Here is a 15,367-nt window from a genome sequence, read left to right on the forward strand (position 1 = left end):
CTCCCCCAGCACTGCCCATGCCTGACACTGCAACCACGACCGTGGCTCCTCCCACACCCCATCACTTACCTTTTCATGATGTGTTTTCCCACCCCTGTGGAGCCTGTGAATCCAATTTTCCGTACATCGGGGTGGTCTGAGAGTCTCTGGCCGACCAGGGAGCCTGCAGTGGGAGTGGGCAAGAGGTCAGGGTGGTCCCCACATGGCAGGATGGGAAACGCAAGTCTTCTCCTCCCTCCCGCATCCCCCAAGGACAGAGCTCTGGGGAGCTAGGGGCCCGTGTGACCAGGGCTCGTTGGGCCTTCCTGCTCGTTACAGGCAGAGTTGTGTCCCCTCAAGGTTGAATCCCTAAGTATTTGAGATATTTACTTGAAAAGAGGGTCTTCAAAGAGGTGAGCAAGTTAAGATGCAGGCATTAGGGTGGCCCTAATCTGAGCCGACGGGTGTCCTCCTAGAGCCTGTCCTCCTGTTCTGCCTTCCCAGAACAGGCTCTGTCCTATGCAGCAGACACCAGGAGCCTGGTACCCATAGGTAAAGCAAACTTCGCCCACCATGGATACCAAGTAGCCAGCAAAACAAGACCTCGACAATTGCACCTGCCCAAGCGTCCCCCCGGGCATTCCGCAGAAGTCAGGAGAGCGATAAGAGGCCAGTCTCTGCCCCCTCCTCATATAGACAACATCAACATTTCTTTAGGTCAAGATAACTTAAGAGATCGAAAAGAGGGCCTCCCTGATGGCACAAGGCATTAAGGCGCAACCTATGAAGCTGTCCGCGGCCTCTGCAGCCCAGTTTGATCACCGGCCGCCAGGGAGCAACCCACATGGCACAGCTGCTCCCCTCAGCAGTGTACTTCCGTCAGTCTGCCTGTTCTGTTCCCCGCTCTGCCTCTGGTGAATCCTCTCACCCTCCTGCACCTCTGGCCTGTACCCCAGCTCTTGTATGCATAAATAAATATTAAAAAAAGAGAGAGAGATCGAAAAGATTTAAACCTAGTAGCAAATGCCAGAAGCCTTCTGCCAAGAATAATTACATTTTAATGACTGATGACTGTTCATTTTCCTCTGTGCTCTGCTCTGTAACAAGGTGAAGAAGCCAACTCCAGCCTGTGACAGAGCAGTTCTCACAGGTAAACTGTCAGATGCTTCCAGGTTCAAGTCTTCACCTTGCTTATCTAGTAAACCGTCTGTCTAACTAGCACTGAGACCTTTCTTTCTTTCTCTTTTTTTAAAGATTATATTTATTTATTCATGTGTAGAAGAACTGGGGTGCAGGCCAGAGGTGCAAGGGTTGAGAAGATTGACCACAGACAGAGTGGGGAGCAGAACAGACAGATCTGCTGAAATACACTGCTGAGGGGAGCAGTGGGTGAGACAGGAGAGGTCTGCTGTGCCATGTGGGCCAGCAACCTGGCTGGGGATCCAATTCAGAACACTGCAGAGGGCCATCACAGTGGTAGTGCTGAGATTCAACCTAGGCTACCAAGGAGGCGCCTGAGACCTTTATTTCAGTTACCAATAGGACTTGAGGACACAGATGTACAGGGGGGAGACAGGCCACACGAGAGACTCCTCAGAAGGAACCAACCCTCATTCAGCTCCCAGAGCTGTGAGAAAAGAAACACTTGTTTAAGCCCACAGCCTGAGGTGTTTTGCTATGGTGGCCTGAGCAGACTCACCACCCCCCAACCCCAGGTGACTTCCCACCTGTCAGGGTAGACCCCAAGGTGAAGGCACCCAGGCTTCCAGCTCTTCCAGAGTCTCCAGCAGAGACAAAGGGACAGCTGGCTGGACCATGGGGACAATGGTGGCACCCCAGGATCACTGACTTCTAAAGGCTGATCCTCGGGGTCTTGCCTGGCAGGAGAATGTGGGGAGGGGGCTGGGGGGGGAGTCCACTTGGAAAGTTTGGACTCTATCCCCCGCTCCAGGTGACTAATTCTTTTTTTTTTTTTTTTCCAAAGATTTATTTATTTATTTATGCAAGCACTGGGTACAGTCAGAAGTGCGGGAGGGTGAGAGAATTCACCAGAGCCAGAGCAGGAGCAGAGCGGGCAGAAGGACCGAAGTACACTGCTGAGGGGAGCAGCAGGCAGCAGGAGAGGTCTGTGCGCCATGTGGGACCCTCGCCCAGAGGCCGGGGATCGAACCAGCACTGAGGAGGCTGCAGGCAGCTTCGCAACCCAGCGCTCAACCACTGCCCCACCAGGGAGGCCCGGTGGCTAATTCTTATTGACCCTCAGGTGGTCTTTCCAATGTGACTTCCCTGTGGCCTCTCCTCAAACTCAATAAAAATCCCTCTTTTCTCTCTTTTCTAGTTGGGATTTTGTCTCTCCTAATTTGCCTCCTCATCTTTGACTGTTCTGTATCTTCTCTATCCAACCTTAAAATACCCTGGGCCTCTGGCCCCATCCTGGGTTCTTTTCTATTCTCACTTCATGCTGTCTCGGCTGCTCTCACCCCAGTTCACCTCTTCAGATGCCATTTCAGGCACATCACCCTCTAAATCTGGGTTTCCAGCCCAGCTCCCCTGGGATCCAGATCCATTTATCATTCCTCTGTCTGCTCAGCACCTCTCCTTGGATGGCACACCGCCTGTCAATTTCAGCATATTTAAAACTGAACGCTTAAGCTTTCCCCAGACCTGCTTCTCCTTGGCTTCTCCATTTCAGTAAACAACCTCTCCCTGCAGCTACTTGCCAAAGTGGCTTTCTGTACTTTCCACTCAATTTTTTAAAAAAAATTATTTATTTATATAAGAATCGGGGTACAGGCCAGATGCGCGGGAGGGTGAGAGGATTCACTGGAGACAGAGCGGGGAACAGAACAGGCAGACTGACGAAACACACTGCTGAGGGGAGCAGCGGGCAAGACAGGAGAGGTCTGCCGCGCCATGTGGCTTTCTCACCTGCCGGTTGAACCTGTGCTGCAGTGCAGCGCTCAACCGCCTGCGCCACCAGGGAGGCCCTCCGCTCAATTTTTTAATAAACCCAACACTTCTCTGAAAAATCACTGTTTTAGGCTATCTATGAAATATAGACAAGAAGGTGTCATAGATCAGATAACAAAGAAATCTTATATTTTAGAAAGCAGAAATTTGACAGGCTATTATGGGTTGGCTTGTGTCTCCCCTAAATTCCTATGTTGATGTCCTAATCCTCAGTATCTCAAAATGGGATCTTATTTGAGAATAGTGTTGACACAGACACTGAGGAGAAATGCCACATAAAGATCATGGTAGAGATGGGGGAGGCGCTTCTACATTCTAGAAAGAGGTGAGGGAAGATTCCTCCTAGTGCTTTCAGAGGGCGCCTGACCCCGCCATATGGTGATCTCAGACCTCAGGTCTCCAGACAGAGACAACACCCTAGTCTGTGGTTCTTGGTTACAGCAGCCTGACCGACTAACACACAGAATGTATTATTTGCCTGACTAATAAAATTAGAAATAAAATTTTAGACCAAAAAACCCTGGAACATTTTTAAAAATCTCATTTTAGTTACTGGGTCCGAAAGGAGAATAAAAGTAAAATTATATATTATTCATGAATAATAAAAACATGCACCAAAACATTCTTCAAAAACATGGATCGTAATATTGTTCACATTTTTAATAAGTCTGGAGTCACTTCTGGAAGGCCAGTATGAGAAGTCCTGGGACAATTTCCCAGGGAAAATCATTTTAAAAGACACACAACCATTAAAAGCCTCTGGAAAAATTCCCAATGGCATATATAAAAGAGGAAAGATTCATTCAAGAAAAAAATCTCAGTAAGGAGGGCCAGCCTGTGGCACTTGCACCCTCACCTGTCCCCTCCTCACACCCCTCTCCCACCTGCTGGGTGGAAGCTCACTCCAGGCAGGTGTGGCCAGGAAGGCAGGAACCTCCCAGTCCAAGGCAGGGCAGGCCAACAGCCTTCCTCATCTCCTCCAGCTCTGCCCTGCAGAGGCCAAATTCTCGGTGAGTGTGATGAGATGCTGGGGCTTCCTCCTCCAGACCCAGTCCCCACCCAGGCGGAGAAGGTTCTTCCTAGGTGTAACAGGCTAAGAGAATGGGGCCTCACTTGCCTGGCCCCTGCCCCTCTTTGGGTGCAGCACCTGAGGCAGCATAGAGAATTTGGGTTGGGGGGAGGTTTTCCATAAGAACAGATAACTCCAAAATACTCTCCCAAAGAAACAGACTTTCCTCGAAGACCTCCCTGATGGCCTAGGGGTTGGGTCTCAATGCTATCACCACGGAGGCCTGGGTTCAATCCCCGGCCAGGGACCTGGCCCACATATGGCACAGCAGACTTCTCTTGTCTTGCCGGCTGCTCCCCTTAGCAGTGTTTTGCAGTGGATCTGCCTCTTCTGCTCCCCACTCTGTCTCTGGTGAATCTTCTCACACACTGCCCCCCACCCCACACACACACCTCTGGCTTATACCCCAGTTCTTCTGTGCAAAAATAAATAGATCTTTTAAAAAAAAAAACCAAAAAAAAAAACCCAAGACTTTCTTTGAAACTGTGGCAAAGTTCAATGCGTCTCAAAAGCAGTGGAATGTTTGGGGTAACTACGAGGAGGCTGATAGCTCCAACGGCACTAAGTGAAACCATAAGTGGCTTGTTTACCAGCGAGAACCAGTGAATTTCTGGGTGAGGATAAACCTCCAAGCTGGCTTCAAAAATGACTCTCCACAGGGCCTGGATTTAATTGGATCTGACCATCAAGTAATACATGCTTCAGGGCATTGTTGAAAGCAATAGGAAGACCAGGCCGTGTTGGTGGAGCTGAACTCTGGGTGTGATACCCAAGGAGAGCTTAATAGAGAGAGAAGGGGAAAGACTAACACTGCTGTCACCCCAGGGTGACTGGGTACTTGCTCAGGGAACTGATACCAGAGCAACTCAGCAGGAACAAATGAAGAAAACCAAAGTAAATGAGGTTAATGTAACAAACCTTATAAATATACATTTGCCCTTCTTTCCTTCTAGTTTCTTTATTTTTTTTTTTTTTTTTAATTTTCTAGAGGCATGCCTTATTTATTTATTTATTTATTATTTGTTTGTTTGGTTTATACAAGCACTGAGTACAGTCAGAAGCGCGGGAGGGCGAGAGAATTCACCAGAGCCAGAGCGGGGAGCAGAGCAGGCAGAAGGACCGAAGTACACTGCTGAGGGGAGCAGCGGGCGGCAGGAGAGGTCTGCACACCATGTGGGACCCTCCTCCGGTGGCCGGGGAGCAGCCGGGGATCGAACCAGCGCCGCAAAGGCTGCGGGCAGCTTCGCAACCCAGTGCTCAACCGCTGCGCCACCGGGGAGGCCCTCCTTCTAGTTTCTTTAATACACCTAAACTTATATAAAGTAACGCTTATAGCAATGTATTATTGGGTTTGTACAAATACAGATGTGAGATGCATAAAGATAGGTGATAATAGCACAACAGGTGATAATAGAGCTACATAGATTGTATCTAACACTAGAATTAAATTAGTATAACTCTGAAATTGACCTTGATAAGTTAGTCACAAGCCAGAAACTGTCAGACTGGATTATGAAAAAAAGATCCAACTCGGCTTCTACAGGAGATCTAAGAGAGTAAGTTGACTAGATTCAAAGATGAAAACAGGTTGAAGACAAAGGATGCAAAGGATAGCTAGAGCAAATGGCAATCACGAGCACTGGAGTGTTCTATACTGATAATTATACAGTACTAAAATCAGATGAAATGGACTTTACAACAAATACCATTACAAGGAATCAAAAGGGACATTTATAATGATAAAAATGCCCTTTTTAAAAAGGTGTGCGGGGCCTCCCCTGGTGGCGCAGCGGTTGAGCGCTGGGCTGTGAGGCTGTCTGCAGCCTCTGCAGCGCCAGTTCATTCCCCTGCCGCCGGCGAGGGCCCCACAAAAAAAATAAATAAAAAGGTGTCTGGTGTCACCAAAGCCTGCTTTAAATGCTTCCTCATTTTAAACCACAAAAAATAAAAGTGAATGTACCAAATGCTTAGCTCAAAAAAATACAAAATAAGCACACAGGACAGAAAAATAATAAAATCAGAAAAAAGATAAAATAGACTAGCAATGGAATGGGTAAAGAAATTTGAGTTTTTTTCTGAGGGGATGTGGGACAAACAAGCATTTTCCATAAATTTAACAATTCAAGAAGAGAAAAAAGTACAAAATAACAGTCAAGAGGAGAATTAAAAATGGAAATAGCTATAAGGAGTTATTAATGCAACTCTATGCCACATCTTTAAATGAGCACAAGAAAAGCCAACTTTCCCAATAAGTTGACCACTAACCAAGGAGAAACTAAAAAAGCAACTAGCACACTACCTCCCCACATGCTCTAATTCTGGAATGTTCTACAGAAAAATTGTCTCAAATTTTCAAGGGTAGGTAATTCCCAAGATATATATAATCATGTAATTTATTCCTGAGTACATATATACATTAAAAAAAAGAAAAGCATTTGGGGAGGCACTTGAAAGGTAAAAAAAAACCTTCCAGGAGGGAGGCCTGGCCACCACCACCAGGTGGCTCCACCCCTCCAGGGCACATCATGCAGCAGACCCTGCACTGACCTGGTATCCTGAGATGCCTGTCCTCCCCAGTCCTTACCAGATCCCGGGAGGATGTTGACCACACCCTTGGGAATGCCAGCCTTCAAGGTCAGCTCTGCAAACTTCAAGGCTGTGAGTGGGGTCACCTGAGGGGTAGGAAAGAGGATGGGTCAGGCGGGGTTGGAAAGTGGGGCTCTGCAGTCCTCTCCAGGGGGTCAACAGCCAGAGGGAGGAGCCCTGTGGAGAAACAGCCCTTGGGGGAGCCATGTTTGTGTGGGTATGGCCAACCCAGAACAGCTTGCTCCACAGCTCCTGGTGGGAGCTGGGACAAGGCCTGCTAAGCTCTGGAGCCTTTCGAGCACTTTCTCCTGGCAGAATTCCAGGGCCTTGACCAGGCCTGGACCCCTCTTGGGTTATTTACACCAGGACCTCAAGGAGAGCAGAGTCCCAGCACTGCCCAGCAGGTGCTCAAGCCCAGAAGGCCGCAGAGTATATCTCTGGACATGGTTCTGCCTCAGCTACCCCTGCCCCAGCTTTCTGGGAGCTTCTTAATGCCTCAGCAGGGCTGGGCGCTCCACTGTCTGGATGTAATTCTAATGACCACCCCATGGCTGGAGGCTTTTCCTCTGCCTTTGACCACCCCCACCTGCCCAAACCCCATCACACCTCCCTCTTCTGAAGGAAGAGAAGGGATATTTCTGGCCCTAGTAACTTTGCTCACACAGGTTAGGTCACCTACCACCGGGCCTCAGGCTATAGGGGCCTAGCCTGGGGATGGTCAAACCTTGCTGGGATTGGGCCAGAGGGGGCCTCCAGAGATACCTGCTTGGCCTGTCAGCAGCCCTCCCCCATTAAAGGGCAGGTTAGGGTCCTCTTATAGCATTGCGGTGATGCTTAAATAAACAAATGCATGAAAATGTTATGTAATTTGTTAGTATGTTGAAACACTAGAGAAATGCCTGAGTCAGGGTTAATAGTATAAATGTCATCCAGCACTCCCCTTTGGAATATATCCAAAGGAAACAAAAAGGCTACCTGAAAAGATACCTGCATCCAGAGTTCTCTGCAACAGCCAAGATATGGCAGCAACCCAAATGTGCACAGACAGAGGGATGGAGAAAGAAGACATGGTATATATGCTAACATACCATGGAATATTACTTAGCCATAGAAGTGACAAAAGCCTGCCATTTGTGACAATATAGAGGAGCCTGAAGGTATTACGCTAAGTCAGATAAACAGCAGGCCCCGTACACGCTCTGCACCCACCTGGGCCGGCTTGATCACCACTGTGTTCCCCGCGGCCAGGCACGCGGCCGTCTTCCAGGAAAGCATCATCAGGGGGTAGTTCCAGGGGATGACTATGCCACAGACCCTGCCGCGAGAGAAGCGGGCCTTGGTCTCTCCCCTCCGCCCAGGGGCCAGGAGGGAGCCCTCTCCCCAGGCTCCTCAAGGCCCAGCCCTCTGTTTTCATCAGCTAAAAAGCTGCCTGGATCCCAAGGGCAGGCGTTTCCATCACTTCTGATCACTGCTGTATCCCCAGCGCCAGAAGTGTTAGACACATGGCACTTGGCAAATAACTACTTGATAAATACATAAGAAGGGAGTGATGGGGGGGCCTGCCCAGTGTTTTGTGTGAAAATTGCCAGGCGAGGGCCTGGTCTGTGACTCACCCAATAGGCTCTTTCCTGGTCAAGGTCAGGTTGCGGTTGGGTCTGGCCTGGTTGATGGGGATGGTGGAGCCCTGGAGGAAGCATGAAGGGGCGTTGGTGGGAGGGGGCTCCAGTTGCTCACCCCTTCCCTTCTGGGTGGCCAGTCTGCTCCTGAACCCCCAGGGAGGAGCAGGCTCCCATCTGCATCCTGATGTCCCCACTATCCAGATGGACAGGGGTCCCAAACCTCCCAGTATAGGTAAACAGTGTGAACCCCCACAGAAACTTTCTTCTTGGAGCGGAAGTGCCTGGCTTAAGCTCGGTTGCCCAGGCATCCCAGTCAAAGATGCGCCAATGAACACATAGGTCCTCATGGATAAAGGGCAGCCACACCCTCCCACGGAAGGGCATTTGTCCGACAGGTCCTGCTTGATTTAGAGGATGCCACTTGGGGCCACTTGCACTTTTCTGTCTTTTCTCTCTTCCTGTATTTTAAATTCATGAATAAAGAGTGAGCCTGTGAAACCCTAGCCTCCCCCCCCCATAAAAGCAGAACCCATGAAAGTGTGCCCTGTGTGTGTGCAAGTGTGTTCTTCTCTCCATCTATGACCTCATGGTGGCCCTGGTCTCAGATGTAATAAGCCTGTATTTTTCAGTTTCCTGGTGGTTATTGCCAAAGGGCACCTTGCAATCATAAAAGAACCTTAAGGCAGATCCACAACATTGGCAGTCACTAAGCAACATGGGCACACGACAGACAAGGAAGTATGGGAGGTCAGTTCAGGGGGGCGGGCAGCAGAGCCCTTAGACAGGAGGCTGCCCCTGGGATAGGCGAGCCTGGCTTTGACACCGGGGCAGAGAAAGGGTGAGGATGTGGCGGGGGCAGAGCTGCTTCTGGAGCTGTTAGCTCTGCTGCCTGGGAGGCCTAGGTGGAGGCTGCTGCAGCTAGCAGTGATGCAGCGACAGAATGGGGAGCAGGCACAGGGCAGGGTGGGGAGGCCACCTCCCTCATGACTGCCACACCCACAAACCTCAGACCCAGAGAGAGGAGCAAAGAGGAGTCAGACGGGGAGACAGACCCGGCAGAGACACCGTGAGTCCCACAGCCATGGGTGTCCCTAGGAAGGGTTTACCTATCACTGACCAAGGCCATTAAATCTCTGAGAGTGATCCCCAGGGTCATGCTCTGGCCCATGGGTCCTGGGAGATCACGAGCTACCCCCACCTGTGATGATGGGGTATGGCAGGGTGGACCAGGATGAGGTGAGGAAACAGGTGGGGCCAGCATAACCCCAGGTACCCCTGTGAAAGCAGTTTCTCCAGCTAGTGAAGAGAGTCAGAGGACTTCTGAGCCCAAGAATGGTGAGCTGGCCTGGAGGGTGCAGGGCTGGGGCAAGGACAAGAGAGAGGTCTGCAGTAGCCAGCCCTAGCTGGAAGCCAGCAAAGCCATGAATGCTCTGTCTTGCCACTGCAGGTGCTGAGCTCTGCCAACACTTGTGCAGGTCTGGAAGTGGGGTCGTCTCATCTATCTCCAAGTGAGGCCCAGCCTGGATTCACCTTGACTTCGACCTTGCGAGACCCTAGCCTAGAACCCACCCAGATTCCCACCTGCAGAGCCGGGAGCTGATACCCAGTGTTATTTTAAGGCCTAACTTGTGGGCTTTGTCACACAGCACGCAGAGTGTTCACGTGGCAGGCAGGAGCCCGGGCCCCACCTGGATCTTGTCGCACCAGCCGGCAAAGTAGCGGAAGGTCTGGATGGACATGCCCACGTGGGTCTTCAGGGCCAGTGTGTAGACGGCACCTGCATCCACAGCCTCGATGGTGGCCAGCTCTTCCTGGTGCTGCTCCATGAGGTCTGCCAACCTGGACATGGGGTACAGGAGGACAGGGAGAGGGGCTCAGGTCTGCTCTGGATTACCTGAGGTCCTTCTTCAAGGGTTTGGGGTTCCTGCCTGCATGCCCCAGCTCTGCCACACTCAGAGGCACTGACCTCAGCCTCCTATCTGTGATATGGGACAGCAACATTCACTTCACTGAATGAGCGAAGACAGGCGCGCTCTGTCCCTCTCCCGAAATGCTGAGCATCGCCTGTTATAATAAACACTCCTCACACGTGACCCTGCAGAGCTCCTGCATCTGCCTCAAGGAAGTCACCATGCCAGGAGACCCTGCTGTCTCTGGACTTCAGCTGGGGAGGCAAACCTCAACCAATCTGGGAGAGTGTGCACCAAGGGGCTGGAGGTTCTGGGGATGGAGGGATCCCCGCCCCGGTGGGAGAGATGCAAGGGCAGGTGGAGCTGCACAGCCCCCCAAGGCTGAGTCTAGACCGTCAGTGTCCAGGTGCCCTCCTGGCCTCCCGTGATTCCAGCCACAGGCAGCTATACCCATAGCTGTGCCACTGGGGGATGGGCTGTGCAGTTAGAGCTGCTGCCCTCAGGCCAGAGGCATCACCCAGACACAGGAGCCCCCACTTTGACCCTCCTGCTCCCTGGGAGCTCCCTTGTCTGCCCTTCATTCTGAGTACCAACCCCCCATGACCCCAGCTGCTGGAGGGTCTCCAGCTTCAGGGAATCCCCCACAGGTAATCTGCCCAAGTGCGCCCAATAAAGTCCTCTGAGTTGCTGACTCTCGTGGCCCTGTCTTTTTCCCTGATCATCCCAAATTCCTCCAACTCCTGACACTCCTGGTTATGCCACGTGCAGGTGATGGGGCTGCATCATGAACCCCAAAATTAACTCTTCTGAGTATTCTTACACAAGGGCAGGGAGTAGGCTGTTCTGCTGTCAGCTAGGAAAAGCCCTGTCTCCAGGTAGCTCCGGCTGGAGGGGCTTCAGGAGCAGTGAAGCAGCACTACCCCCTGACGGTCTGCAGGGTGAACACGGGAAGGTCAGACGTGGAGGTACCTGGGTAGCTTGGCCTTGCTCGGCTGGCCGCCTGACCCACAGCAGCCTGGGCCACCACCAAGCTCTCGGCTGTGGACCACAGAAGTGTCTGCACTCGGGAAGCAGCTTCTCAAAGACCCCCACCCCCATCAACTCTTCATGGTACCCTGGCTCTCCAGGTTCCTGGGGAGGCTCTTTTTTGTCTTCCAGGGAACCTGGGGGCTGACTAGCAACGTCTTTAACTCTCCCTTCTGGAACTTCCTTCACAGTTTGAAAGCCCTCAGTCATCTTACTCCATGGGCTTTCTGCAGCCATTTTCTGGGACATCCTGCCTTGCCCCCTCCTGGGCATGGAGGAGGGCATGACTCCTCTTTGGTGACTGGGAGGCTGCTCAGAGCAGGGACTGTGTCACTAGGCACTCTCAGGCCTGGAGGTGCCCGTCCACCCCTGAAGGTCTCCACTTAGAACTGCGCAGGGCACCCTCGCTGTTATCAGGATTGGTGGGGTTATTACACCACGTGCCAGCAGATGGCAGCAGAGCACCTTGAGGGACAGCCACTTCTGGGTGGGTTTCTTCCCAGCAGGTCACCACCAGCAGCCTGGGGCAGGGGGATTCACAGGGGCTCTGGGTCACTGGCTGGCCAAATGCTTTTTAAAATTTATGGCTTCTCTAACGGTTCTTGAAATTAACTTGAGAGACAGCAGGCAGGGTGCACCACCCTTCACTGCCCTCCTGCCCCAAACCCTGCTGTCTATTCTGTTCTGCCAATGCATAGGCTCCCCTCTCTGGTTCCCTGAATCAGGGGTTACTCTGGCATTTCTGACCCCAGGAGCTGAAACAAAATGCACTCTGACTCCCAGTCCAAGTTGGCTGTCTCCCACCCCATGACAAGCTCACTCTGACCATGTCATTGGCCGCTCTGTACCTGAGAGCTTCGCCAGGACGCAGAGACAAAAGCAAGTTACCTGCCCGGGACTCTCCCTTCTGGAAACATCATCCCACTTCCCTGGGGGGCACTGCTCCTACCCTGGGGACCTCCTGGCTCTAGGGGAGAGAGCATCTCTCTTCCGGCCTCACTTTCACCCTATGGTCATAGGCAGGAGCAATCCCAGGTCCTTCCCCAGGATTTCTGATGGGAGCCAGGAGGAGAGGGCCCCTGCGATGCTGGTTTAAAAAATTAAAGACAGTGTGAGACCAAGGGATGTGAAAGCAGGCCATCTGGCCATCAGAGCCCAGCTGAGTGAGGACAAGCGGGGGCAGGCTGGATCCTGCCTTGCCTGTGCTGGCCCCTACCTAAAGGAGCCCCATCTCTCTCTGGCCCAGGCTGGTTCAGGTGGGGCTGCCCAGGCCCAGCTCTTAACACTGCAGGTTTGTAGTACCCCTCTGAAGCATACCCTCACTTTTGCATCTTCTCATCTTTGCTCACAATGTCACCTCCTCCGGACTCACTTTTCCCCTAAGGGTCAGCCACTTTGTATCTGCTGAAATCTCTCCTGTCTCACAAGGCAAGGCCTCCTCAAGAAGCCTTTTCTGAGATTCAGGGCTGACTGCATGACCTGTTTGGACCCAACCTCCTCTTGGGAGGACTGAGGTCCAGCCCCACCCAAGCTGAAGGTAGTGAGCAGGTGGGTGATGGGCTCTCACCTGTATAGGAGCCGCCCACGGTCCCGAGCACTGATCTTCCCCCACAGTCCATTCTCAAAGGCATCCTTTGCTGCAGCCACTGCCTTGTCCACATCACTGACCTGGGCCAGGGAGACCTGGCAGATGACCTGTGATGGAAGAGAGTATGAAGCCCTCCCTCAGACATGGAGACACAAACCCTGGACCCTGCGACATGTGGAAGCTCAGGGCAAACCTAGATGGATGCCCTGGTGTTCATCCTGCAGACTGGGATCATCGACCAGCAGGCTGGACCTGGTCTCAGCCTGGAGGCTGCTGACATAGATCAGCAAGCCTTCCCCAGATTAACCTGGAGGCTGCCTAGGTCACAAAGACACCAGGCTTTGACTCAACCAGGAGGCTAGCAATGTTGCACAGTACCGGAGCCCTGCACTATAGTTAAAGACACCTAAGGTCGGGCTTCCCTGGTGGCGCAGCGGTTGAGCACTGGGTTGCGAAGCTGCCTGCAGCCTCTGCGGCGCCAGTTCGATCCCTGGCTGCTCCCCGGCCACCAGAGGAGGGTCCCACATGGTGCGCAGACCTCTCCTGCTGCCCGCTGCTCCCCTCAGCAGTGTACTTTGGTCCTTCTGCCTGCTCTGCTCCCCACTCTGGCTCTGGTAAATTCTCTCACCCTCCCGTGCTTCTGACTGTACCCAGTGCTTGTATAAATAAATAAATAAATAAATAAATAAATATTAAAAAAAAAAAAGAGAGAGAGAGAGAGAGAGAGAGAGAGAGAGAGAGAGAGAGAGAGAGAGAGAGAGAGAGAGAGAGAGAGAGAGAGACACCTAAGGTCAACCAGCAGGCCAGACATGAATTGCTCTGGAGGCTGGAGAGGTTGACTATGTATCTGTGTTGGCCTGGAGACTTGGGAGGTCGATGAGCAGGCCAATAGCATTGGCCTGGAGGCTTGGTAGGTGGACCACAAGGCAGGCCACAGGTCAGCCTAGAAGCTGGGAGGATGACCAGCAGGCACACCCAGGGTCAGACTGAAGGCTAGGGAAGTCAACCAGTAAGCTGGCCCAGCCTCAGGCTAGTGGCTGCCAAGGTCGACCAGCAGGCTGCTCCAGACTCCATCTGGAGGCTGCCTAGGTCGACCAGCAGACAAGGCTTGGCTCACCCTAAAGGCTGGCAATTTTGCCCAGTACCCTAGGCCTGCACGACGATTAAAGATTCCCGAGGTTGACCGGCAAGCCTGGTCAACAGCTCAGCCTGAAGGCTGCCGCGGTTGACCATGTGGCAGCCCCGGGCTCATCCTCGAGGCTGCTGAGGTCAACCAGCAGGCAGGTCCAGATCAGCCTGGATTTTGGTGAAGTTGCCCAGTTCCCTAGCCCTGTGCTATGGTTAAAGACTCCTGAGTTCAATCAGTAGGCCGGCTAAAGGCCAGCTTGGAGGCTGCCAAGGTTGACCAACAGGCTGGCCCTGGACCTGACTGGTGCTCAAGGGAAGGTGACCCACAGGAGGCTGCTGTGAAGGTGTCAACCAGGGGAAGGAGGGCTTTGGAAAGGTCTATTTGTGCCACCACATCCAAGTGATGTCACTTCTTGCTGAGCCCATTCAGGGCAACAGACTCAGGCTGCAGCCAAAAGGAGGATCAGTTCAGCATCTCCTACCAAGAGCAGTGATATGAGATAGATATTAGAGGCTCAGAATGGCGCCTCCTCCTTTTCCCCATCATGTGCCCATGTGCACCACTACACAGACCACACTTGGCTCAAGGGAAGCTGGCAAAGGCGAGGCGGAGGTCTGTGGCTGGCCCTTTCTACATAGCCTCACTTCGACTCCCAAGATAGGTCTTGAGGTGTAACAGCAACTGATGTTCCTATCTGAGGCTACCCCACCTCTTGTCCCTGTCTCCACACCCTATGTACCCCCTTGTCAAGCACTTTCCATAAATTTCCCTCAGATGACCCACTTTGGGGATGCTGTCTTCTGCAGGCATCTGAGTGATGCTATATGATAGGACAGCACAGAGCACACTCAGTGTTGCACCTGTACGGGTAAGGCTTGCTTTGGGGTGTACATGTGTGAGAGTACAGGCTGCAGAAGATCATGGCCAAAAAGTCTGGCAAACATGGATTCAAGGGAAATGCTCCCGATAGTGGGGTGGACAGATACTGGAGAGGCTGGGGCCCATGCTGAGGCGACTGTCAAAACACAGAGGAAAGGGGGGTGTAACTCTGTTCCTAGTCTTTGTAACATACTCAAGATCCCAGAGTGCACAGCCTCCCCCCTCCCCAGACCCTCTGCACAGCATCTCTGTGCTGTTCCTGCAGGGGAGACTAGAGACTGACTGTAACACTTCTGGGTCCAAGCAGAGTCCCCCAAACCCACTGAGGCCCAAGGCCCTGAGGCCATGGGAAACCCTGGGGAGCAGTGGGGGGCAGGAGAGAGGGAGGGGATGTTGGGCCTGACTCACGCTTCCATCTGTGGGGTTGATGGTTTCATAGGTCTTAGCACCCTCGGCATCCACAAACTGGCCCCCGATGAAGAGCTGGTGGGGCATTCGGAGGGTCATCTTGTTCGCTGTCTTTTCCACCTGGAAGGAAAATTCCAAGGGTTTCGTTTACAGCGTGTCTTCTTCACACACAGGCATCAGTGATGGGCGCGCGCGTGCACACAT

The 15,367-nt window shown here is 52.4% G+C and overlaps 1 protein-coding gene across 2 annotated transcripts in view; it reads right to left on the minus strand.

The window, feature by feature from the left end:
* The window catches only part of ALDH1L1 (aldehyde dehydrogenase 1 family member L1), a gene marked incomplete at both ends in the record, with an annotated part of 32,179 nt that overhangs the window by 6,753 nt on the left and 10,059 nt on the right, over positions 1-15,367 (minus strand). For both annotated transcript variants that reach the window (XM_084247924.1, XM_084247923.1), the window contains 7 exons: positions 70-163; positions 6,603-6,690; positions 7,814-7,919; positions 8,218-8,288; positions 9,912-10,062; positions 12,727-12,854; positions 15,164-15,283. In XM_084247924.1, coding sequence (XP_084104050.1) covers positions 70-163; positions 6,603-6,690; positions 7,814-7,919; positions 8,218-8,288; positions 9,912-10,062; positions 12,727-12,854; positions 15,164-15,283 — 758 coding nt within the window. The remainder of the gene's footprint in view (positions 1-69; positions 164-6,602; positions 6,691-7,813; positions 7,920-8,217; positions 8,289-9,911; positions 10,063-12,726; positions 12,855-15,163; positions 15,284-15,367) is intronic.

Source organism: Talpa europaea (genome assembly GCF_964194135.1).
Source record: "Talpa europaea genome assembly, chromosome: 11".
NCBI lineage: Eukaryota > Metazoa > Chordata > Mammalia > Eulipotyphla > Talpidae > Talpa > Talpa europaea.